This window comes from Lagopus leucura, unplaced genomic scaffold, assembly GCF_019238085.1.
Source record: "Lagopus leucura isolate 7727_CA_CO unplaced genomic scaffold, USGS_WTPT01 Super-Scaffold_100008, whole genome shotgun sequence".
Taxonomy (NCBI): Eukaryota; Metazoa; Chordata; class Aves; order Galliformes; family Phasianidae; genus Lagopus; species Lagopus leucura.
In genome coordinates this window covers 25,681,355-25,707,241 of record NW_024962265.1, presented here as the reverse complement: position 1 = coordinate 25,707,241, position 25,887 = coordinate 25,681,355, and the positions used below count along the sequence as shown (strand labels likewise).

The 25,887-nt window shown below is 42.7% G+C and overlaps 2 protein-coding genes across 4 annotated transcripts in view; one reads left to right on the top strand and one right to left on the bottom strand.

Moving 5' to 3' along the window:
• The window catches only part of DOCK4 (dedicator of cytokinesis 4), a 244,154-nt gene extending 239,442 nt beyond the window's left edge, over positions 1-4,712 (bottom strand). For both annotated transcript variants that reach the window (XM_042872551.1, XM_042872552.1), the window contains exon 1: positions 4,614-4,712. In XM_042872551.1, the coding sequence (XP_042728485.1) occupies positions 4,614-4,650 (37 nt within the window). In that variant the 5' untranslated portion in view covers positions 4,651-4,712. The remainder of the gene's footprint in view (positions 1-4,613) is intronic.
• Positions 4,713-4,986: 274 nt separating this feature from the next.
• Positions 4,987-25,887, top strand: part of ZNF277 (zinc finger protein 277) — a 53,968-nt gene continuing 33,067 nt past the window's right edge. Inside the window, exons 1-2 of one of the 2 annotated variants that reach the window (XM_042872683.1) lie at positions 4,987-5,048; positions 25,523-25,724. In XM_042872683.1, coding sequence (XP_042728617.1) covers positions 5,006-5,048; positions 25,523-25,724 — 245 coding nt within the window. In that variant the 5' untranslated portion in view covers positions 4,987-5,005. Of the gene's footprint in view, positions 5,049-6,716; positions 6,760-25,522; positions 25,725-25,887 lie in introns of those variants that run through there. The other variant, XM_042872684.1, reaches the window with a different exon arrangement.

Sequence of the window (25,887 nt, the reverse complement as noted above, 5' to 3'; positions counted from 1 at the left end):
CCTATGGAAAAAAAAGATTGAGGGAGCTGTTTTGTTTTTGTTTTGTTATTGTTGTTTGTTTTTATGTTGTTTGGGTTTCTTTGTGGGGTTTTTTTGTTTTGTGTTTTTTTTTGTTGTTTGTTTTGGTTGTGTTTTTTTTTTTGTTTTGTTTTGTTTTTCTTCTTCTTCTTCTCCCCAGCCTGGAGAAGAGAAGGCTCTGGGAAGACTTCACAGTGGCTTTCCAGTACTTAGAATGAGTTTACAAGCAGGAAAGACTTTTTACATGGTTTAATAGTGATTGGACAAGGCAGAATGGTTTTAAACTAAAAGAGGAGTGATTGAGATTAGATGTTAAGAAGAAAATCTTCATTCAGTGGATGGTGAGGAATTGGCACAGACTGCCCAGACAAGCTGTGATCCTTGGAGGTGCTCAAGGCCAGGCTGGATGGGGGCTCTGGACAGTCTGATCTACTGCCTGATATAGTGGTTGGCAACCCCACAGCTGGGGGTTGGAATGAAATGGTCTTTAAGGTCCCTTGCAACTCAAGCCATTCTACGATTCTATGATCTACTCTCCAACAGAATGCAATTAGTTATTTTTAAGTCCAAAAGGTTGAGACTACATCATTTCTGAAGGATACTGAAAGTTATCACTAATGGAGAAGACCAGTAAAATGCAATCTTCATTTAAGTGACATCCTAAACTGGTGTGAAAACCCTCATAGCAGTGTGAAGACCCACAAATCTTGTAACTCAGTATGGCAACTCTGGGAGTATTTCATGAAATGCAAATAGCTCCCCCTGCCCCAGTGGCATGCAGGGAACGTGGGCACTCCGCCAGCTTCAGCCTTCCTGCCTCATCCACCTCACATCCAGCTCTTGGCAGGCACTGGCCCCCAGCAGTCACAAGCTGTATGTAATGAGACAAAGGCCACTCCTACCTGTTCATCAACTGAACAGGGTTCGTGAGCCTTGAAGAGCAATATACATCTTCTCAACCCTGCCTCTAAGCAGTCATTTAGACAGCTTGACACATTTTCATTACTAGGGTTCTTATAAGTGTAAGACCAAATGTAAACCAAATTCCACATAAAACTGTCAGGCAAGATCAACACTGGATAAGGGAGGAAATAAGAACATTATTTCTATTGTTAATGTTTGGGGCAGGATGGACAAGGCAGTTTTTAAACAGAGCACCTTAAATTAGAAGTCTAGCATGCTTATGATAAAGACACACTGTGGCAGTTACCACATTATGGACTTGGCCTTTTGTTGCTGTTGAGCTACACAAACCAAGCTCATTTACAGTAATGTTACCTTGCAGTCAAAAAAAGTGCTTGCAGCTTGAAGATAAAGATAGCTTTCATCAGGATTGCTCATGAGACATGTCCAACTGCAGCTCAGAGAATGGGGCAAAGCCCATTGCTGCAGCCTTTGCCTGAGTGCCAGTCAATACAGCTCCTGTGATCAACTAATATACTCTTGGCTTATTCCACCCACAAACCTCAGCTTATAGCACGAAGTCATTTAATCCTTCCGTTTCCCTCTACAGAAACCGGGAGATAGCCACACTTCATATCCCTTTGGGAAGCCAGATTTATAGCTTAAGCACACTAAAAATACCAAGCACTATTTAAACTTGCCTGAGTTAAATTGGCAGATTATGCTATATGGAATGACTTCGGGACTTTGAATAATATGCTGCTGATAAAGTGGATGAGGCATTCAGTAACTGTTTAATTATTCTCTAATCTTCCTATTCTCATCTGAAAATTATCTTTCCAAGAAATGTTGGCAAACGATGTGCTCAGCAGACAGAGGTAAGTCATTTCCATTCTAGAGAGCCAAACCATATCCTGCATGGATCAGGGAAACCAAAGCACACAGATGGTAAAGCAGTGTGTGGATCTGACGGTCCTTGACATTCAGACCATCTAACAGAACTGCTATCACAACTCCAGACAATGTTTACAAGACAATCACTTGCTCCTGTAGCTTTTCAATTTTTACTGCAGCAAGAAGTTTCGTGTTTGCACCAGACAGCACTAATCACCTTTGAAAGCTACACTCGCTGGTCTGCTGTCTGCAGAGCATCCACACCCATACAGCCTTAAAGGACTCATGTAACAAAGGGTTTGGTTATTGTTCTAAACAATGTTGTGCTGTTATGTTCCACATTCATACACGACAGCACAATTTTCTCAAGCCAACTCCACTTAACATCAACCTGTTTCAGCTACTGTTAGTAGCCACAAAACAAACCCACAGATCTCCCTTCTCCTGCCCTTCCAGCAGTATACTTTGTGCCATGCACTCTACAGAATGGCTCAGTGGGTGCTCTGTGTGATGCTGCCACCAGACTGTCACATCAGCCGAAGGTACCACATAACACAAATGAAGTATCAATGTGTGATACCAAAGTTTAAGTGTCTGCTCAGAAAAGTTACCAAAACCCAGACAAAGGAAACTTCCTCAGAAACACCTACATTGCAATGCTTATTTCACCTTTAGCATCCTGAAGGATAATACACAGCTGATAAGATCTACAGCCTTAGAAATGAACATGGTAAAACTGCCCCACAACAGATTACATCTAAACGTAGTAACATCTACTACAGACTATGGCAGTATGCCTATCTTCAAGCAAATGAACTCAAAGTAAAGTAGTCTGCTCAAGAAAAAGAGACTGAATATTATTGGTGGCCTGCAAGCAAAAGTTTAAAATAAAGATGCTCCTTTTCTTGCATCAACTGCTCCTCAGAAAGAGGATCCATCAGGCAGTGCAAGCGTCCCGCAGCCCCTTGGCTACCAGCAGTGCTTCTATGCAGCCAGGTGGCTGCTGTCTGGGTGCCCATCCATTTTGGCACATCACAGCAGAAACGCTGCACAACTCAGACTGAAAACGCAGATGAGGACTGATGTTGATGTAAGCTCTAAGCTTTGGTACAAAGGATACACACGTTTGGTACAACTCATCGGGTGCCTCTAAGGGTTTCCTAATGCACCCATTTTAACAGGCAGATAAACGCATCATTAATAAAAATTGCTTGGAAACAGAAATAGCACGGCATTAAAAAGAATACATAAAAGCAGACTTCTGCTGCACAATGCAAGTTTGTGCCAAGGAGGCTTCATAAATTGAAGTTGAAGGTTATAGAAGAATTGTGAAAGATTCAACTCCTTTTCAGCCTCCTCCAGCACACAGTACAATAGCTGACACTGTAACTGGGTGTGAAGATTTTGCAGATAGCACTCTTTGTGCAGGTGGGTGAGCACATAGCAAAAAACACAGTCCCTGCAAAGAAATGATGACTTCAGATCAGCATTTCATTGCTTTGCAATGGCTGTAAGAACCACGATACACCCGCGTCCCAGGGGTGTGGACGGCCCGAATGGAACAGTGGCTTTTTGTTACCATCCTGAATAGCCCTTGGGAGGCAAATCACAGAAAACCATGGAATGCGTTTAAATTAGAACAAGCATCTAAGACTATATTATATTTACACAGGACTCTTTTCGCGATGACATTTCCTCGTTGACCCAATGGATGCATGCCCTCCCTTCCCTCCCCCCCCCTCGGGAAATCACAGCGGCACCGCTCCGGCAGGCGCAGGGCTGCAGCCAGACGAGCATCCCTACACGCGGAGCTGCCGGACAATGACCCGTGTCCAGGTGCCTACAGGACTCGCTATGAAAAACGTATGGGAGGGCATCAGCTCATTGTTCGGCAGTCCAGGAGGTGGTTATTCCTATAGGGGGAAGGCTGTTTAGCCGCTTGCCGTCAGGGTTAACAATGACTACTGAGCATCTTTTTCATCTCGCAATCATAAAAAATGCTGCAGTTGTGGGGAAAATAAATAAATAAATAAATAAATAAGGAAAATAAGATGGGAAGGAAGCAGCAGGCAGCCCGAGAGCGCAGCACACTGCCCCGCGTGCCACTCCAGGGCGTCCCAGAGCTGCCCGGGAGCCCTTGCTCACAGTGGGGCTGATCGACAGCCGCAGCCCAGCCGTGACCCGACCGGTGAAGGAGTCGAGGAAATAAACGCCACTGAATGCCTATAATTTAGCATTTAGAGGACGACAACATCTGGGATCAACTCCAAGCGGGACGGAGCCGCGCTGGCTGCTCGCAGAGCTCTCACGCGTACACACACACACACACACACACACACACACACAAAAACAAAGAGAGCTCCGCGCCGCTCCCGCCTCGCCCTCCACTCTCCCCCGCCCCTCCACGCACGCACCCCCCGCACCCAAACACAGCGCACACACGGGGAGAGCGACCAACTCCTCCGGAGCTCCGCGCACCGCGCTCGGCTGCGGGGCCATTGTCCGGGACGAGCGCACCGCGATCAGCGCTTTTCGCACGGCGCGTCAAGAAGAAACGCACAAAGCAGTCGCAGCGATACCTGGAGCGCTCCGCAGGGCGGTCCCGCTGGCTCCGCAGCCCTGCCCCGGGCGAAGTTGAAATAATACGCGGCTCGGCCGGCGGCGCTTCGTCCGTCCGCGCAGCGCGAACAATGCCCGGCAGAGCGCGGACCGCTCCTCGACCGGGCGGGCGGCTGTGCGGGCAGGTGGGGCGCCGGGCTGCGGTCCCCCGCCCGTCTCTCCCTCACTTACTCACTCACCCACGCCGTACTTCTCGTGCTCCGTGGGGATCCACATGCTGGCGGCGGTTCCTCCGCTCAGAGCGGCGCTGCTCGAGGAGCGCGTCCCGCCCGGCTGCTCCGCCGCCCCTCAGCCGCGGCTGCCCGGCTCTGGCAGCGAAGGCATTGTTCTGACGGACGGCCAGGCGGACGGACTGGCTGAGCCGCGCTCGCCTCGAGCCCCTTATACGCTCGTCCCGCTGCACGCCGCGCAACGTAGCGCGGTGCCTCGGCGCGGCCGCGCCCCTCGTCGACAGCGGCCGGCGGGGACTACGAACCCCGGCTGGCCCCGCGCTCCCGGCGGGGCGGGGATCGCGTCACGGGGCGGGCGGGACGGGAGGGCGGAAGGAGGAGGGGAGGAGCGGCGCGACGGCATGGCAGCGGCCCGCGGGGAAGGGGGCCCGGCCGCGCGAGGAGGTGAGCCGAGGTTTGGGGTGGCGGGAGGTGCCCTTCCGATGGCCCCGAGCGTGCGGGGCTGGGGGTGGGCGTCTGTCTGCAAGAGCCGTGCCCGCAGCTGAGGGACGCGCGTGGCTTTAACTTTCCTGAAGGAGGATGAGGCGAGGAGCGGCGTCAGGGGGCAGCCCGGCGTGAAGGGGCCTGTGCGGGTAACGCCACAGCTCCTCGCAGGGAGCCCACGCTCTGTGTCCCACCAGCATTCACAGGGCGTGGGTCACGGCAGGGCCGCCCCGGGTGGTTCCGAAGTGAGAGGCACAGCTGCGCTGGGTCGGGCCAATCGCTGTTAATTGTCAGATCTGCGATACCCAGGTATGAGGAGCGCCGTGGGCTTGGGGCAGGAGGTCAGGTGGAGACGGTTCAGGTAATTTTTCTGGTCCTTCTGACCTGAGCAAGGTACCACAGAACCCTTGAGTTTGGCACAGGGCACTGAGAGAAGGAGGATTCAGCTGATAGACTGGGGTCTTTATGGTTTCCCAAATAAATCTGCATCTTTAGAGGCACATGTACAGAGATAAAAGGAATCACAGACTGGCCAGGGTTGGAAGCGACCTGAGGGATGATGAATCTCCAACCCCCCTGCCACAGGCAGGGCCACCAACCTCCCCATTTAATACTAGACCAGGTGCCCAGGGCCCCATCCAATCTGGCCGTGAACACCTCCAGGGACAGGACATCCACAACCTCTCTGGACAGCCTGTTCCAGCACCTCACCACGCTCTCTATAAAGAAGCAGGTGGTGCACAGGGAGGAGCGCAAGTGGAACATCTGGGGGACAGCCAGGGGCAGGGTAGGCATTGCCAGCAGCACAAAGGCAAGGTCTGCATCGGGGGTGAGAGGCCTACATATCAGAACCACAGAATCACAGAATTGTAGGGTTTGGAAGGGACCTGCAGGGACCATCAAGTTCAACCCCCTGCTAAAGCATATTCTTTACAGTAGGTTGCACAGGAAAGGGTTTTGAAGGAGGGTTTTGGTTGCCCAAGGAGGCATTCGAGGCCAGGCTGGATGTGGCTCTGGACGGCCTGGTCTAATGGTTGGTGACCCTGCACGTAGAAGGGAGGTTGACACTAGATGATCATTGTGGTCCTTTTCAACCCAGGCCATTCTATGATTCTCCAGTTCTATAAAGAAGACTGAGGTGTCTGTGCTTCTATAGAATCATCTGAGCAGAAAGTGCCCATAGGTAACGCAGGCTAAGTCCCAAGCCTGAGCTGATCATTGCAAGGGAAACCTGAGTGTTGTGAAGCAGAAAAATGAGCCTGTGTTGTATGCCCTAGCCACATGGAAAGGAGCAGATGGGAAAAAGGACAAAGAAATCCAGTGATATGATGCTGCTCTGCTGTACAAGGCATCTCTAAGATTAATAATATCTTTTTCCAAAAAAAAAAGTGTTCTCCAATCAAATCATTATTCTGAACTGGGATGATTCTGTTTGAGCTCAACAAAAAAATTCATTTTTAATGTTCTCACACTTAAGCGAGGAAAGTGGGTGAAGGTGTTTCTTTTTTACTTTAGATTGTCTTTTAGCCTTTATTGTCAAGATACCTAGGATTTCTAAGTCACTGGTACCACGAAGGACACACTGGAAGGAAAAGTCTTGTGCAGATGTGCAGCTTCCAGCCTACGGTTAAATGCACTTGAGCCATGTTTATCTTTCTCGCATCAAACTTAGGTACTAGTGAGTAACTTAAGTGCCCTTGTTTTTTCACTACTATGTACCTTGCTTCTGTACATAAAAGTAAAATCACTTTATTTGTGCTGGTAGTTAAAGCAGTTGTCTTAATTTCTTTCTGTAGCATTGTGTTGGCATGAGCTTTGCCTACATGAAAAGCCAGATCCTTCTAGGGCATTTTTACACTTGTGCAATTGCATCCAGAGGCAAAGCTGTGTTGGTTTAAGTATTTAAAAGGTCACAAATTTCAACTGTTTTCATCTTCTGTGTGAAACTGCATATAGGACTCTGGAGTGTCTGAAACAATGAGATGAGTTTCATAAAGACACTGGGGCTTGTATGAAGAAAGCTTACTTATGGTGTTTTCTTGTTAGCATATTCAAAAATTCATTGAAAGAATTGGTGAACTTTTGATAGTTTTGATTGATTCCCAACATTGGTTTATGTATTGTAGTAGATCCTTTGGAGTCTTGATGTGATAATATGTGTAAAAGTCGCCATTGAAAATCAAAATAGTAGATGTCAGGCTGAATTAACTTCTGTCCCAGACTATAGACATCCATGTACATCCAACCTATCCTCTTCTCCTTAAGAGAGGGCTGCCAACATGTTGGCTGGCAGTCATAAGATTCTGCCTGAATTCAGACAGCATGTCTGCTGTCTGTCATGCTAACCATGACTGACTTCAACATGTTTGCGCTGGGCTCAGAGCCCGTCTTTCTTCTTGCCTTGAACAAAGACAAAGCTAGCCAGTTGCTGAAATTCCTTTTCAAAATTATTCACTTAGGGCCCAGCCACTTACGTTGAACAGACCTTGTCTATAAATCACTTTGTAGGCAAAAAAAACCCAAAAAAAAACAAAAAATCACCCTGATATTTATCATTTTCCTATTTCAGAGCAACATTCCTGTTCTTCCTGCAAAGCTGTTCACATGTTGTGCTTGATGTGCACCTCAGAAGTTGTGTCACTTGTTTGGAGACAGAATGCAGGAAAATAAAATACAACATTTTTTCCTGTCCTGCCATTTCCTATGTATGGGAAAGCCTGGGCTTGTATATGCTAATCCAGGGCTGTGTTGCTTTCTGGTTAATTCCCTCCAGCAGCTGTCACTGAGTGGCTTATAATAAACATATCACTGTCCACAGTGCAAGTTTTCAGTCTACATTAATTATGCTACGTAGCAGCATTTCTTAAAGCATCTGTCAATGGATTTTTAAGTATTCTGAATTTTTCTTTTCTGAAAGTGTGTCTTCTGTAGCTTCACAGGCAGTCGGTAAGTTACAATTTCATATGTAAGGTTTTAGTGTGCTCAGATTCTTTTCAGTGCAATACCATTCTCCTGGAGCATTCTGTGCCAGAGCACACTATTCCTTCTGCATCTCTCTTGTGTCCCATTTTTAAGGGGGTCTGACTTGCTACAGAAAACTAAAGTTTCACCGTACTTGCAAAATCCCCTCTTTCTTGTTACTACCTAGAGGATGCTTCAGAGAAAGTTGTTGCTTTTTTTTGTTGTTGTTTTCCTTAGTACTATAAGTATCCCTACTTTAGCTCAATTATAAATTCCCTTTGTGAAGAATGTTATGAGAACTGCTCGATCCACTGGGTCTAGGGAGTTGTCTTTCTTGATTACTGAAGCCCAGTCCTATGTATTTTCAGACCTGAGATATTTCGCTGTTCTGGTTCATGGATGTGTCTGCTGCTGTTCTTGTCTTCAGGTCTGGGCCAATGGCAAGACAGTATGTATTCAAGAGAGGCATGCCAAAGCAGAAAAAAAAATTGATTAGCCATGCAGACAGCTACAGAGCAATGCCTTTATCATACACTCATAAACACCAATAGTGCTCACGTAAGCAGCAATACAGATAGCACAGTCTTGTTCTTCCTTTCTAGTCAATCAGGACTGACATTTGCTAGAGAAAATATGATTCCTTTCTAGATTTTTGGGACCCACCATGTCTACATACCTCTTAAATCTGAGCATGTGCTCTAAATTTGTTTAATACCATCCCTGGACTTTGGGCCAATTATGCAGCCACTGGCTCAGACACACTGTTTTAAAATATAACCTTCTGCTCACTGTTCCAGTTTGATTACACATACAGACACGAGATGCTGTGGAAGTACACCCAGGCCCTTCCTGTTGCTGCTGTTCAAATCTTTCACATGTACGCTCCAACCTCTCTTGTTTCTGGCATCTGGACCTACAAGTTTTACGTGCTGTGGTTTCTCTGCTGCCATTTCAACCTCTTGCATTTTGGGCTTTCCAGTTGCTGGCATCTGGACCTGCAGGCCCAGTGGCCCACAGTGTGTTCTCCAGGTCTACCTTTAGACCTTACAGCACTCTTGTCTATGTGGCAGGGTAAGAGTACGCATAAGTTAAGAATATAATTTAATAAGAAGGTAGGTAGACTGCAGTGATCATGTGCAGGGCTCAGGAATGTACTTACATGCAAGTGGCTGTTTTTATGCCAGTCTTCTCTGTTTTCCCATGCTTGTTCTTCTCCCTTATCTGTCTTTATCTCTCCATTTCTCCACCCTTGTCTCCTCCCACATAAGTCTGCCTCTAATTATTTATTCACCATTTGTCCTATGTCAGCTATATACATAACCAAATTTGTTCTTTCTGATGCTCTTTCCTGGGTTGCATCGCCTATGGCCTCACTGTATCAGCCCTGCTGGCCTTGCAGGATTTTACTCTCCAGAAGATCCCAGTATCCTTCCCCATTTCTGTGTGAAGCCTGGCCATCTCTCGCATAACTCCCCTCTTCATTATCTCAAATCCATCCATTCCTCAGTTTTCTCTGTAGCTCACTTGCCTACTCTGAGCTAAGTAGCTACAAGTGAACTCAAATATTTATGGGAGTGGGAAAGTGAAGCACTTCTTGGCTCCCATATGCTAAATTAAAGATGGGATTTGGCCTCCTTGTTGCTGCTTCCCTTCTGTCCTGGAAGCTGGGAGGTGAGGAGGGATGTGGATGAGTGTTTCTCTTAAGTTGTGTCCCTAGGTTATTGCTAACTTCTGATAATAGCATTGTAATAACCTTTTCCTCCATGTTCACTGCTCCAAGCTATGTTAAGGGTATGGTGCTGCGGAGCACCTTAGATAAAGCTTATGCATGTATCATGTTGGCCCTACTGGAGAAATGATTAAAAGAGTTTCTCAGCAGTAGCTCCACACTACACAGGGATCTTCAAAAAAAGGAATTGCCTCTCTATCTCCCTGTCTCATTGCTTTGCCCTGGGAGAGCCAGGCAGAGAGGGAAATGTTAATATCACCTATGTCTGTGCTCTTTCCTAAAGCCGAGTCTTAAGATGTGGAGAATTAAGGAGTGTGGCACCTTTGTGTCCCATTTGGGTGGCAACTTCAGGGTTGAAATTCATTAGTGAAAATGCGCACCCTGACTGTCGTATCCAGAAGCCTGCCGACATTTGTGGATCCGTTGGACACTACCGTGGTTTTTGACCCTATCTGATACCTATGCTGAGGCCTTCTTATCCTTCCTACTGGGCAGTTAATCCATCCTAGTGTTTGCTGGCAGGATGGAGACATGCATTGACACTTCTCTCACTGTTACCACACAGTCATGGGTCCCTCAGATACTAGCAGCCTCAATGTCTGCTGCCCGAACCTTGGGCCTGTTACCCAGCCACTGTCTTAGACATTCCGTCTTCCTGGGTACGGGTGTCTTTATATTCAGTGGTTACTTGCTGGCTGTCCCAGTTTCAACTTTCCTAGCAAATTACACGTGCAGACAGAATTCAGTTCACTAGGAAAATACAAATGCGCTATAATCTCTGTAGCTGCAGATATCTGGACCAGCGACATGCAGTCTCTTGCACAGTCTCTGGCACGTGGACTTTGGAACATTATCACCAGGATAGAGGATGAGTTATACAAAGAAGTAGTTAAGAAAACCATGAAGAAGCGTCACCTATTGTGATCAGATACGAGGCTTGGTCAAAGAAGCATACCTGCTGGTTGCCTGTGTAAGTGCAGTTGTCCTTTTTGTTTCCACTGTCAGCGTTTCCATATGTTTGTTCCTCCCTGATCCCTTCCTTTCTGTGCCATTGGCCCCTCTCTGAATTTCCCATAATAAGATTTACATCAATCCACATTCCACTGTTTCACACAGTTCTGCAAGCATTCTCAAATATTCCATAATATTTACAGTAATCATACACTCCTTTTCTTTCAGTGACAGAATTCAGGTTGAATCTCTTCAACGCTGCATCTGAGTAGTTCCTTAATGGTATTCGTTCCTGAAGTGACCAAAGACTTCAGGTCTTCATTATTGTCTGTCATCACCTGCTCATTAATATGAGTGTGTCTATGTGTGTAATCTTTCATCATTTTCCATGTTATTAATTATAAATGCTATACGGAATAGTTCTTAACCAAATAAATTAATGAGCCACATACTCTTCCATTCCACATATCGTTATGCTACCCATCCTACCCAAACCAGCCTCTGGGTAAGCAGTTTACCTCCTTCCTCTTCAAACATCTGCCACGTGTGTTTGTGAGCTGGGAGATGATGGCTGTTTGCTGTTAAAACCCCAGCAAGGTGACAGAGCAGTCACTGCCCAAGCTTGTGTCCTATCACTTGTCAGTTTATTCACCAGAGTTCCTCAGACATTAGCTTGTGAGAGGTAGGTCATCCAGCCCACCCACACTTGCCTGTGTCTGCTTGTTGGGTTTAGAGTATGGCATCCTTCTCAGTATTCTTCTTTAAAACCCCAGCCAATTCCAAATGTTTGCATAAACTTGTTTGTGTCCTCATTTGTTCCCAACAAGAGGCTACCTTCCATTCAGAGTACCACCAACTCTCAACTCTCTGTTTCTTGAATTGAATCTGTGCATTCAGTTCAGGATTCCAAGCCATATGCCATAGATTTTAGGGAGAAGGGAGTGCTTCTGCCAGGAGGCATTATGAGCTCTTTAGAGAATCTTGACTTGATGCAAGTTAATCACTGTGAAAAGAACAACTAGCAATTACACCTGGAGGGTAGGTTCACTATTAAATTCTGTGAGTGCAACACAATTTATTGTAATGTGATTACCAGAATGAACCTCCTAAATGAGCATTATCTAAAAATGTTTAAAGAGCATATTTGTTATGATGTTTAATTAAAAATGTAATTTGAAATGAAAATAAGGATTTAGGTCACGTGGAGAACTGGAAATTGTTAAGTCACAACTGGTTAAATAACCTTGTATGTGCTTCTGTATTTGAATAGCAGAATCTTTTCATGTAACCATTGCAATAAAACTATAGTGGTTTTTAGCCTTTCACAGGATATTTGTTAAGAATACTGAACACCTGGTGACAGGTGAATATACGAGTGAAATTAAGTATCTTCTTAAATAGATAATAATGTATTAATTTAAAAAAATGGATTGTATTGCTTGATAGTGATATCTGAACTGCTCTCTATCCTTCCATAATTTTACAAATAGTTATGTTAAAATGTGCAGTGTGTTTTATATAAAGACATAGGGTGTCTTCACACCTTACCACGAATATGTAACTCACACTAGTACAAGACAAAGAATATGTTGAATTCTCCATAAATACCCAATAAAGACATGCAGGTTTTCTCCAAATTCAGAAAACTTTCATAGCTTAAATGAAGAAGAAAATAGATGGCCTTTGTCTTCGTTTGATAGAATTCCTTAACTGTCTACTAGTGGAAGTACAGCTGCAATCAAATCTAGTAATCCAAGCCAATTCTTACCTGCTCAAGTTCAGATAAAGGCTTTGGCTCATGAGCACGCTAGCAAGTATCAGATACTCAATACACTGAGTAGAGTTCTCTGAGAGGTAAGCTGCTTCAGACTATCTAAGCATGTGTGTGAGAACCACAGAACAGCTTAAATGTGATAACTTGTTTACCTGCTAATGCTTTTAGCTTGTCTGAAATCTCTGCTCAAGCATTCTGTTACCTGTGGTGAAGCAGTTGCTGAGCTACAGTGGGTGATGATTACTACGTCTGCAAGCTGATGAAGCCCTTTCAACTATCTCAGTATTACCTGAAAAGTTTCTCATTACTAGAACAAATAATAGATGTGCAAATACCGTATAAAGATGTAGAGGTGTTACAAGTTTTTGAGTATTCTGAGTATAGCACAGATGCTAAGATAATTTGCTCTGCCCCATGAAACACCCTGTTGACAGGAGTTGTTTTTTTTTTGTTTTGTCTTTGCTTGGTAACACCAGTTCTCTGTAAGACTCCAAACCTGTAAATCATGTCCTCTGAGGTCTGCCATAAGATGTGTTTGTCATACAAATGATTGAGTTCTTCCTATGTGTCTACAGCCAACTTTCATGAAGAAACATATAGGACTTAATCTGAAATGATGTTGTGATAGAGTGTATGGTAGGATAAGAGGTAAATAACTTGAATATTAAAAAGTTGCAAACTTTAAATATTTTAACTTCATTATAGTTGAATTCTTGATTTGTCTGTCCAGACAGTCCTCATAAACTTTCTCAACCCTGCATGCTTCCTTGCATCATGTCTGTCTTGCAGACCTTGCTAGAACTCTGCGCCTGTGTGTTCTCAGTGCAAAAGTGTCAGTTACTCTCAGATTGTCTCTAGGACCTCTCCTTCACATTCTCGTCCACGAACACCCAGCTGACTGAAGCCAAGAGAAAAGCTTAAAAGCATTTGAATGTCTTTCTGTGGATATTTTAAAGTAGCTTTTAATGTTGCATCAGTATATAAATAAAAGAATTGCACAGTGTGGGAAGAACTATGGCACTGAAGAACTGGAGGGAAGGAAAAATGGAAATTTTGTACAGCTTTAAAGCAAGACCATATCCCTGAAGACCTGGGCATGTAATTGTGACACGCAGCTCATTCAAGTCAGTGGAATGCATACGTGAAGATGCGGATTCTTTGCAGAAGTGTTTCTCGGGTCATCAATAATTACTTGAAATGAATAAAACTAGTGTCCTGTGGCTTGATAGTTGTTGAATTAAATAGTGTATTGTCAGTACTTTTAAAACTGCATAGCCAGACTGGAACTTTACTGCCTAGGCTGTGATAGTGTGCAAACTCTTGAAAGATGCCAAACTGCTAAATAGTAAGTTTAGGTAGTTTGAAGGATGTATACACAGTATACCTGAAGGATATATCAGTTATTACATAAGAATACAAACAGGATGTGTATGGCTATTTAAATGATACTGTATCCTGTTAGGAGATGACTCTGCACTATCTGGTAGGGCAGCAGATTTGTATCCAGAGATATAAGCAATAACACCTTTTTTACTGTACAGATGCAAAATGCTCAGACTACTTCCTAAAGACGTAGTACCCATATTTGATGTTTTGGTTATGGTGGGGAGTGCTAAACTGAATTCTTCATTAACTTTACATGCTATATGTTATGGCAGCCAAATTGTAATTATGAAGTAAATGTAAATAATGTTGTGTTTTACTTGAGTTTAGTTTCCAATTAGAAAGGATTATAGATAATCACTGTATGGCAATAACTATAAACTTCTAAAATTTCTGAAGTATAGGAAATGGCATACTTGCATTCTGATTGTCTGGTTGTTGATATCAAAGCTGAGTTTCCCAGCCTGCAATTCCGTGTCTCAGTCTTCACTGCTTGTTTTCCACTTGTGTTTTGATATTGTAAACCCATAAATGAGAAATTGTGGTAGATGTTTTGTCAGTGGCTTCATTAGTCCAAAACTCAGACAGACGCCATCTGTTCTTAGTCATATATTTCAGCTGGCTTTCTTAAACTTTCCATTTGAGTTTTTTGCTTCTTGTTTTCTCTGGACAGTCTCTTCAAAATAGTGGGGGATTTTTCTACATTCTTTTATATTTCTCTCATTTTTATGAATGATGGACTGTGACCATTGTGAAATGGCCCAGCTGCTTCTGGTTCATTCTGTCTCATTTAGATGTCACTCTCCTATTTGTCATTGGTTGTTTGGACCCTGAGGAGTGGCTGTTCCTCTCTCTTGCCCTATATAGTAGCTGCACATTAAACGCCTTCTCTTTATCTGTTTGGTGTATAATTGTTATAACAGGATATGCCATCTGTTTCAATCTCACAAGCAGGTGATACGCTGTGGCTGTTGTACATTGACAGATAATTTGCCACAATATCAATGGCATGGCAGATAAAAGCAGTTGGTGCTGCAGTCTCTGCAACTGTATCCCATGGTTTGGTGTTTTTACTTTGGATGACATGCAGTCAGCATTCCCGCACCAAGTATCCTCAGTATGTGTTTCAAAGATGTCTGAGACAGTGCTCCTTGTTTTAGACCCAAGTGCCTCTGCTAGGAGTTGGTGTGCATTTTGTGCATAGCTGGCCTCCAAATAAATCTAGTTAGCACGCACCAAACTTCTCCCTAAACCAAACCAATCTGCAGAGCATCTGGAGGATGATCAGAGATGTCAGGGAAGATAATTGGCTGGAGAGCAGCTTGGCAGAAATAGATCTGGGGGTGCTGGTTGATGCTACTTGAATATGAGCCAGTGGTGTGCCTGCGTGTACACCAGGCCCAGCATGGCCACTGGGCAAGGGAAGGGGTTGTCCCCTCTGCTCTTTGCTGTGTGGCCTCACCTCCTGCACTGGAAGGCCATAAAGCTACCACAGAGCATCCAAAGGAAGTCTGAAGGTGGTGGAGGGCAAGACATGAGAGGAGTGGCTGACATCCATGGGTGTTCTCAGCCTAGAGCAGAGGAGCTGAGAGGAGGCCTCATGGCAGCTGCAGCTCCTCACAGGGAGCTTAAGGGCAGCGTTGAGCTCTGCTCTGTGTGACAGCCACAGGGCCCGAGGGAACGGCATGGAGCTGTGCCAGGGGAGGGGCAGCTGGGGGTTAGGGAACGGTTCTACATCAGAGGGCAGTGGACATTGGAACAGGCTGCCCAGGGCAGTGGTCACAGGACCAAGCTGCTGGAGTTGAAGAAGCACTGGGACGTGCGTCTCAGACATAGGGTTTGAATCTTGTGTGTTCCTGTGTGGAACTCAGAGTTGGCCTCAATTCCTTCAGTATCTGAAGGGGAGCTATGAGAAGGAAGGGGACAGACTTTTTGGCAGGATTTATTGTGATAGGACAAGGGGAAGTGGTTTCAAACTAAAAGAGAGGAGATTGAGATTGTATTAAAAGCAAAACTTCCTTTGCAGTAAGAGTGGTGAGGCACTGGAATAGGTTGCCCAGAGAGGTGGGGCTCTGAGCAACCTGATCTGGCTGTAGGTGTATCTGTTCACTGCAGGGGAGTTGCATTGGATGAGCTTTAAGGGTTCCTTCCAAATCAAATGATTCTATGATCCTTGTGGGTCCCCTCTGTGATTCTGTGTCTCTTGCATGGGTCAGATCTGCTCCAAGAGGTGTGAGAAGAGGGAAGGGGCTGCTGAGGAGATACAGGGAGCACAGCACAGTGCTCAGCCACAGGTCTGCACATGCCCCAGTAGCTTTGCAGTCCCAATGTGGGATTGCACAAGACTCATAATATGGAGACAGCAATGGTTATGAAGCAAATGCTTGCAGTAATAAGTAATGTTGCTGTCACTGAAGCTTCTTGCTAGCATTTGTCTTGACCAGTGTGCGAGCACAGAATTTTATTATGACTCAGTAATGCACAAATAAATGAGATAGAGCTTTTTCTCTGAAGGATGGCATGTAACAGAAAACATCCTGCTAGAGTTTTTAATTTGATTTTGTCTTCTATGGGATGAAAATATGCAGCCTGTGTTATTACTGCACTAATTTAATGTTGAGGAGTCTGCATGTATTTATACAGTTAACAAAATGTTGCCTGAAAAACATAAACAATTTGTATCACTAATTCTAACATTCTAATTCTGTTTCTTGAGGAAATTTAACTTCAATTATTTTGTCATCCCTTCTATGAGCTACATTAACCGAAACAGTCATTAAGTGCATACCACACTTAAGAAGTTAAGGTCCGTGTCTTATGTTTAATAACTGCTTCAAGGACAAGGTAAATAAGTATAATATCATGAAATGTTTACTTCAAATTCTAGGACACAGAGTGTGTTCAAATTTGATATGGCGTGCTGTGAGACGTCACCAAGATCTACAAGGCATTAGCGCTCTGATTTGAAAATGATTTCTTCTGAAATTGGTTTTCAAAGATTTATTTATGAAGTGTGTAAATAGAGGATTATTTGAAATACAGTCAAGGCTTTGTTTTCCTGAGCTATCAATTAGGCTGAACTATATTGATCCACGTCACTGCACATTATAATGAGCTGTCCTTTTCAGCCATTGTTTTTTCCAGTTTGAATACCAATTTATGGAGGTTTGATTCTAAAAGTAGAAACAACTTCTTTTGCAGCTCTTCATCTGGAAGTGCTCCAATTCTCTGAGAAAGCAGCAACAGTCCACAGAGTTGCTAACACACAGTGCTTCTTCATTGTACTGACTACTCATTAAATACAAAGAACAGTTAAACAAGTCAGCCTTGAAGTCTTTCTGAGTATTGGGAAAGCGTTGGAATAGCTGATCTCCACCTGTTCTGCCAGTATGAAACCTACAAATGTCAGGATCCCAGAAATGGGGTTTCTGGGGATGCACTTTGAAATTAGGATTAAGTTCTATTAGTCTTAGAAAAATTAAAGTAAAGAGAATGCAATCATTAAGAACCCCTCTTTTCCTCAGAGCTAAGGTCACAACCGCATTAAAGAGAAACTAAAACAGGCCTAATTTCAAGCTTGCTAATGTTTTCACAGATGTCTGTGGAACAGTGGCAGTAGTAAGATTTGCAGGCTCTAAATTTTTCATGTGAAAAAAGCATGAAATTTAGTCTTGATATCTCAACTCTAAAACAGCATTTAATAATTTAGTATAGTGCCTTTGATGTGTCTTGGTATACTTAATAGCAAGCTAAACAGAAAAAAAATCTACTGCTTTTTATTGGTTAGATGATGAGTATAAAACAAAAACCAAAATGATCGCTTCTGTCGTTCCATTTCAAATTCTTGTGTTGGATATTGCCTTTCTCTTCCTGGGAACTTTACATTCAGAGTCTCAGGCTGCATAATTACCTTGGTAACCTTTCGAGATACCAAGGTGAGATTTAATCATTGCTTCTTAATCCCTGATTTTAGTATCTAACTTGGATCTCAACTCTCCGTATCTACCTTATCATCACACTAAACAATATAATCAATATAATTTACTTCAAATCAATATACTTTATGTCTATATAATTTACTTAATTTACTTCAAAGATACCTTCTTTGTTGAAATATCATATTGTTGTCTACAAACTGAAATCAGTATAACAATTCATATAAATTGAAGTGATTAATAAATATCAATTTTTATATCAATTTTTGAAGCTAAACATTTAAGTACAGAGAAAATGCCAGGGGAGACCACTATTGATTACAACCAGTCATCCTCATTTGCTTTATTGCTTTTCTTATTAAAAAAAAAAAAAAAAAAAAAAACAAAAAACAGACATAGTGTTCTGTATAGATGTTACAACAGTTTTTGTGTATTCAAGATCTGCAGTTTTCGTCTTGCCAATGCATTGAGGTGAATAATAATGGCCAACTGAATGAGATCCTTCACACGAGTACAGTGTCTGCAGAAATAAATGTTTGTAGAACTAACCACAGAGTTCTCACTGCAAACTGCATCCAAGGACAAAATTTAGGAAAGGAAAAGCTTTGAGGAGATCATATGACAAGGGTAAAAATAAACAAGTATTCTTGTAAGGAGAGAGCTGGAGGATGATGGCTGGTGGTGCAACTCATGCATGTTTTGCATCTGTGCTTTTGAGTTGTGGGTAAGGAGCAGAGGGTGGAGTGGAAGTAAATGAGAATTATGGTTTGTGGAAAACTGCATGAAGGACTTAAACTGAACTTGATTTCCCAGTTTATGTCACAGCCCTGCACAGAGTTGAGTACTGAAGGTGTTAGGGCTGCAGAGAAGGAAGACAAGGGCAATCCAGGAGAGAGTGAGCAGAGTGGGTTAGAAAGGAAGCTGCAGCAATAGGTGTGGAAAGCAGGCATGCTAGAAGGCATTTTAGCAGTGAGAGTAATGAAAAACACTGTTCCGTTCACAGTGCAGTTCATAATAGCTGTGACCTGTTCTGCAAGCCTACAGCAGCACCCATAGGTGAGACAAAATCCTGAAGCATCTCCAAAGGAGTTGGGAAGAACTTACTGAATGGCAGGAGGAGTGGATGCGTTAGGACTTGGGAGATACTCTGAAGGTGTTACTGAAACCAATGAGATGTCTGCTGTAGGAAGAGTCCAGGAAACAACCTTCACAAAAAGCAAAGCAGAAGTTCTGTTAGTAATCATCATGTGGGTTGTCACTTGTAGGAATTACTGCAGCTGCAGCACAGGGACATTCTTTTGCTAATTTTTTCATAGTTTTACTATGAGTAGGAATTGACTTTGTATTTTGTCTTGCAAACAGAAATACTGAAGTGGTGCTACCATTTCACCATATAGGTATTCTGTAAACAGAAATGGTACTGATTTTGCTGAACAGCATTGGTAACAAATCAGAATAGCTCTAAAGGATATAAGAGAAATCTTCAGAAAGAAAATTATTTCTGAATTGAATATAAATGTTATTTCATGTTTGTGACAAAGGTATCAAACATTTAGTTAAGCCAAAGTCAGTCCATGCTGTTCACTCAGAAATGAGGCATTGTGTGGCTCTGTTTGCACAGAATGTGTCTGTAATGTGTTAAATGTTTATAAATGGCGTATTAACATTGGCGTTTAAATATTGTTATGAATACTTACTAGGATCACTTTCATCTGCATCTGCACACACGTATGTGTGTCCCTCTCAGTGTGAGTGGAGTGCTTTTGCTCTGGTGTTTTTTTGTTATTCATGCAAGAGGTTTAGTCTTCCTGGGTTTAAGCAGAGAAATGACCGGCACTGGCATATACCTGTTGGTGAACTAGGCAATCATGTAGTCTATTATTTAAACATGATCTCACTGGTAGGCAGATTGGTTCTGTTTTATTAAAATTCCAACACTTCACATTTTTATTTATCACTTTCCCACTTCTTCTATTCACTTGTATTCCGATGCCTCTACACCGGTACCCATAGCAACACTTGTTAATGCTAATGAAACTGCAACATCCTAAGCTCCCCGACAGAGCAGCCCTGTTAAATATGGCTATTTAGCACAGTTGTATTTCTGTTAGTTCCAGCTCCCAGCAGACACCTGCTCTATAGAAACTCAATCCTGTGATACTGGGATTTGGTAACTTACAGCTTTTTCATAGAGATGTCATTCTACTGAAGTAAAAATTTCATACTCCCAGACAGTGAATGCTACAGAATCTATACAGTTTCTGTAAAACTGGCAAGGTTTAGCTGTATGATTAAGTACACTTTTGAAGTGCTCATTTGCATTCAATGAAAAACTGCACAGAGCTGAGGCTGACTGATCTTGGGGGAAGCCACGGGATGCGTTGTCTCCTACAGCACATGGGCATTTTAGCTAAATATCATCAATAGTGTGTTAACAAGCAGAAGTAATACTAAATAATTCCTCATAAACTCAGACTGAATGATAATTGAACTTAATAGAAGTACTTGAGTGCTTTAATACATAAAGCGACAAAATTGTTATGGGTATTGATTCTTCAATCACTGAGGCACATATTTGCATGTAGTATTTGTGAGCATGATGACAGGGTGGCTTATTTCCTTTATTCTGAGTTTTGGTTTTGAATACTGTTTATTTGGCAAGTCATTAGTCATCCATCTTTCATACTTCTGGAAACAATGGAAAAATCCTGTAATCAGTAAAAAATCGCTTCCAAGAATGCAACCACAAATTAGGGAATGCCATAGTGCCAGCAAATACATCTTCCAGTGCTAAGGTTGCAGAACAGAGAGGCTGTCATGTGTCTGTTTCAAGTGGCAAGCCAGTGCTTCTTGATACTCATTTCTATCATAGCTCAAGAAAGCTTGAATATCAGACAAGCTTTGTGCCTACTCTTTCTAGAAGAATTTTGAATGCAGCACTGTTTTGTGCAGAACTGAATTTAAGAACACAGCTCAACTCCCTAATGTAGGGGGGGAGGGGGCTGATTACTTCAGGAACTAAATAATTTTGCCATGTAATCAGTGTAAGCTTGGGGGAGGGTGCTCAGCCTTTCTGCCTTCCAGCAGGCATCTGCTGTGCTGTTGTTGCAGTGTGCCAGGTTTGCTCTGCGCCTTTTGTTTTCCTGTCATTTTTACTCCCCTTTGTTCTTTACATGTCTGAAACCTCCCATTTTTTACTAATTGTTTACATTCATTTATTTGCCTCTGTATCTTTGTTACATTTATTTTTGGTTTAAGATCATTTAAAGTTCTCCTGCTAATCTCCACCTAATATTAACCAGCAGTATTAATGAGATAATAAACCAGACTTGTTGGTAATGACTTGATTCATTCAGCTACTGGATTTAATTAGAAAGACACTTAACATTCCAGCAGATGTTCTTATTTTGTTTCATTGTCCTTGTGTTACCAGCAGTGGGCTTATAAATATATACTGTACATGACTGTATTTACATAATATGCTCTTCAACTTGAAGCCTTGTTCCTGTGCCATAAACTGCAAGAAATTACCTGAAACCTTGAAACTTCTATCTTAAGTCAATTTGCACAAATTCCTCTGTTATTTAATTTCTTAGAACACTCACAGTTTTGAATTTTCACAGTATTCTTTGTCTAATTAAAAAAAAATGCTTAATTTTCATAAAAGCAGTTTGATTTCTTCTTTCCTAGTTACACTTGCCTTCTAGTCCCATAATTGTCATTCCTCTTTTTCCAGTGGCAAAGCTTCCCAGGGAAGGGTCTGAGTTGGGCATTCTCTGCAGACTCATTTGGGATCTCCTCCCTGGGCTTGCTGAGTGCCTCGTGCAGGTATCTGCCGTTCCCTGAGATTGGCACTTGAATCCAGCCCAAGTCCAAGCCATTTCGGTGAGCCATGGGAACAGTGGAGCTTTGCTGTTGATCTGAACGCTGTCTAGCTGAAGAATGTGTCTTATGGAGCAGCTTGAACTTTTCCCCACTTGCAGTTAAGCTACGTAGCTCTGATGTGCAACCGGAAAGAGCAGAGCAGGACACATGTTAGTGCATTTGGTGACTCAGGTGTGCCTGCACTGAGAGCAGTAGGTTTTGCATCCCATGCCAAACGTTATTGTTAGGAAGCACAGCGATAAAATCGTAGTACTTTCTTTTCCTTTGTGTGTAATGCTTTTCAAGGAATCTCATAAACTTTATAAAGCATGCTTACAGTACAATCACATAGAACAGCTAAGGCTGTTAAGCAGCTTGCCACCATGAGAGCAGGAAGGTCCTGATTCATCGCAGTGCTTCTAGCTGCGTGCTCCTCAGCTTGCTTGTGCCCTTACTGGAGCATCTTCAATGTTACTGTGCGAAAATAAAGAAGTGAGTAGTTCTGTCTGGTTAGAGAGCTGAGTTGACTCAGCAAAGGACTTGGCAAGTATAGGAGTCAGCACAAGCAATGGGGCAGGTGTGGTGGTTAGCACAAGCAAGGTGGCAGGATCAGGTGCTGGAAGATGGTATAGCAGGACATTCCATCCCTCGATGGTTAAACCATCTCCTAGATACATCTTTCACAAGTGACCTTTAAATGGACAAATCTTTCCTTGCTTTTCTTTCTGCTATTCAGATCTATTGTATTGGCTATAAAATTGCACGGTATATTGCTTTGTGATAATTGCATGTGATCGTGCAGAAAGAGTACATTGCCTGCATTGCAGAAGTCTTTATTATGCCTTTGTGGCATAACGTTTACTTAACGTGCAAACCAACATTACTTTTGAGTTGGGAACAACCGTATTTAAAACTAAAAATGTTCCAGTAAGGAAAATGAATCCATTTTGAGCTTGTTGCTTCATTAGCTGTGAAGGTTAACTAGTCTGTATTTAACGACACTTAAAATGAAATAAAGCCATGTAATTTCTCTAATGGGCAGCCTTCTTTCATTTTCCTTTATTATTGGTAAGTGGTGTATAGAGAGTGCAGTGTGTAGGAAGCAGGATTATGTCGTACTAATATCATATGCATACCTGCAACAAAAAGTAGGGCCTCTCTCAGTTTTGAAAGTAATTCGTGAAATCCAAATCCTTTTCTATACTCGCTCATTGTCAAATGTCTTTAAAGTATTCATTTTATTTTTCCCTAAAGAATAGGGTATACCTTTTAGTCTTTGTTTTTGGAGAATATATTCCTGTAGTCTTTTATTTCTAGTAATTTACATTTTTAGCTCAGAATTAGCTGTAAAAGACTACAATTTTATCTGTCATTGTTAAAGGTTGAGCAACATGATGTCAGCTGTCAGCTGTCAATTCTGTAAATGAGAGAGGGGTTTTCTCAGCTCCTGAATAAGATGGACTTTGCATGAAGTCTTCGGAGTATCTACTTACATAACAGCCATGCTGGTTTTGCATTAAGTAGAGAAGGAAAACTCAGAGGCAAAGGGATGATTTGGCAGAAACTTGATGGAGGAATTTTACAGAGAACTGTGTAATGTGCTGTTCACCACAGGCACAAATAAGAAGGGAATTATGTGATATATTTTGCTGTTATTTTGTCTTTCGAGTTATAAACAGCAGGGCCAACTGAAGCACTGCAGAAGAATCTCCTGGTATTTGAGTGAACTAAACAACAGAAATGCTCTTCAGTGTTAACAAATGAGGAATAATATACTGGGAGAGTGGACACAAAGGAGATGTGTGTTAATACGTGATTTACTTTTCTGAAACTTTCTGAGAATTGAATGGTTAAGAATGATCCTAAAAGCAAACAACATGCTTGGAAAAGAAAAGAAATAGAGAAGAGACTGAGCAAAAACAGCACTGATTCAGAAATCCATGTTCTTCTATTCTTGTTTTCTCACTCCTCTCCCCAAATAAAGAGAGTAGAGTAGAACACGCAAAGAGCTGAACGGAGGCAGCAAGGAGTGAATGACCGTGTGGAGAATATGAAGCTCTGCTACAGGTTTGGACAGGTGCTAGCAGAAAGACACTTTCCAAAAGTGCTGAAACAAATTGTGAAAGAAAAATCTACTAAGTGCTGTTAGACTGAGGCACAGACATAGCTTAAACTCTGCACCCTCAGATTGCTGTAAGATTCTGCTATCTGTGATCGCTGTTGTTTTGCCCTGTTTTCCCAAGGCATTTGCTTCCTGCCACTGTCAGACAGGGTACTGGATGGATGCTTAGTCTAACCATGTGAGAAGTCAGTGTCATGGCAGTAGGTTCTGTGAGAAGCTTGCAGCTTTTCACTCATTTTCCTGTGACTGCATGTGAGAAATGCATCCCAGTGCCCTCCCTCCCTGCCAAGCCTTCATCTGTTCTTCAGAGTTCAGCAGCTTTTCTCCAGTATCTGTGGCCACTTGGCTCCAAATGTAGCATCAAAATTAGCTGCTTCTTCAGAGATTTCAATGATATGAGTAGATTTATTTGTTCTATTTTGATGTTTGTATTATGTGCTAATCCATTAACTTCTATGCTAAAGGCTGTGGCCTTTGTTCTGCTCTGTGCATTTATCCTCTTGTTCAGTGTTCTCTTGCAGAGAGATGAAGCACAAAGGTATTTTCACGGATTCTTTTTCACTTCACCTTCTCCTTTGAAATAAATTGCATAAGCTTTGAAATAAATTGTGTAAGCTTCTTCAGTTGCCACACCAGTCCAGCAGTCAATATTTCAGTAATTCTCTTTCACTATTAGCCACACTCTTTGGGCATCAGTACTTCCCCCCGGTTTATTCCTGCTGTCACTCACCTCTGCTCTGAAAGATTAACAGATCTGTTCTCCAGGTCCAATTCTTCAGGTCCAAACAATTGCTTCTCCCTAGTACTCATGCTGAGTAAGTGTATCAGCTCCTTGTCTATGTCACAAGAAATCCTGCCTTACACACCTGTCTCTGGAAAGTCAATTTGATGAGGCAGACAGGCTTTTGTTTATTTGGACTTGTGAATGTTCAAATAGGTCATTGCAAGAGATCTACACCAAAAATGAGCAGAAAGCACTGTAGGTGCTTACTGGGCAGAGCTGAACTGGCTGGCAGAGTATCTGCTTAGTTCTCTTGGCGTCGTTAAGTCAGCAAATGCAAGGGAAATTAAGTTGCTCTACTTTTCACTGTAAACACATTTTAATGACGCTTCAAGCTATAAACCAATACTGTAAGAATGCAAAAACCCAGAATCTTGCAGCTAAAAAGTTCTGCTTAGAAGTGCTGACCCTTTTGATAGGATTGCTGTATCATTTAGAGTAGCAGCTGCTGTTCTTGAAATAGGAAAAATTGGAACAATTTATACAACCTCAGTGTAATAAAGAAATGTCTGGGGGAAGGGAATAGGCTGAAGTGCAGGCAAAGCTAGCAGAGGAGGAATGTCAGGAGCAGCTGTATTGCTGCAGGTAACTCTGTGTGCTGTGCACTACCATCGCTCCGTGCTGTGCAGTTTTACCAGGTAAACAGAATTAGGTGTATCATGCCCGTCAGTCTTCTGCCAACACACTGCCTTGACAGAGCGTTTTACATTTTCATATGGCGTAAGTAGAAGCCTTAACGGTTGTGCAAGGCAGATTTTGTATTCCACAAATGCAGCATAGAACTGAAGAAGCTGTATTTCCTATGTTTTTGTGCCTTCTTCCCCTTGTGGCTCCCAGCAGCTCCTGTTTACCGCTGTCCCCATCTGCACTGCAACTGAAAATTTGTCACTTAGTCAAAACTAATTTAATTATTTTTTTATTTGTCTTCATTACAGAGTGTATTTTGGAGCCTCTGTCTCTACCAGAAAGTCCAGCAAGTCCCGATGGTGTTGCTGCTGTAGAAAGTTCTCCCTCTGTGCCTTGCATTTTCTGTGAAGAATGCTATGTCTTGGCAGAACAAAACCAGCTCCTGAAGCACATGATAATTGAACACAAGCTTGTCATTGCAGATGTGAAACTGGTTGCAGATTTTAAAAGGTATGGAATGTATTGCTTATACTAAATGAGTATGTGAAAGTATATAAAGTTTCAGAAACTTTGTATGGTTACAACACAGGGCAATTCCTCCATTAGAAATTCTTTGTCATATCCTAGGACTTCTCAGCTCATGTTATAACCAGCAAGCTAGAGAGCTGTTTAC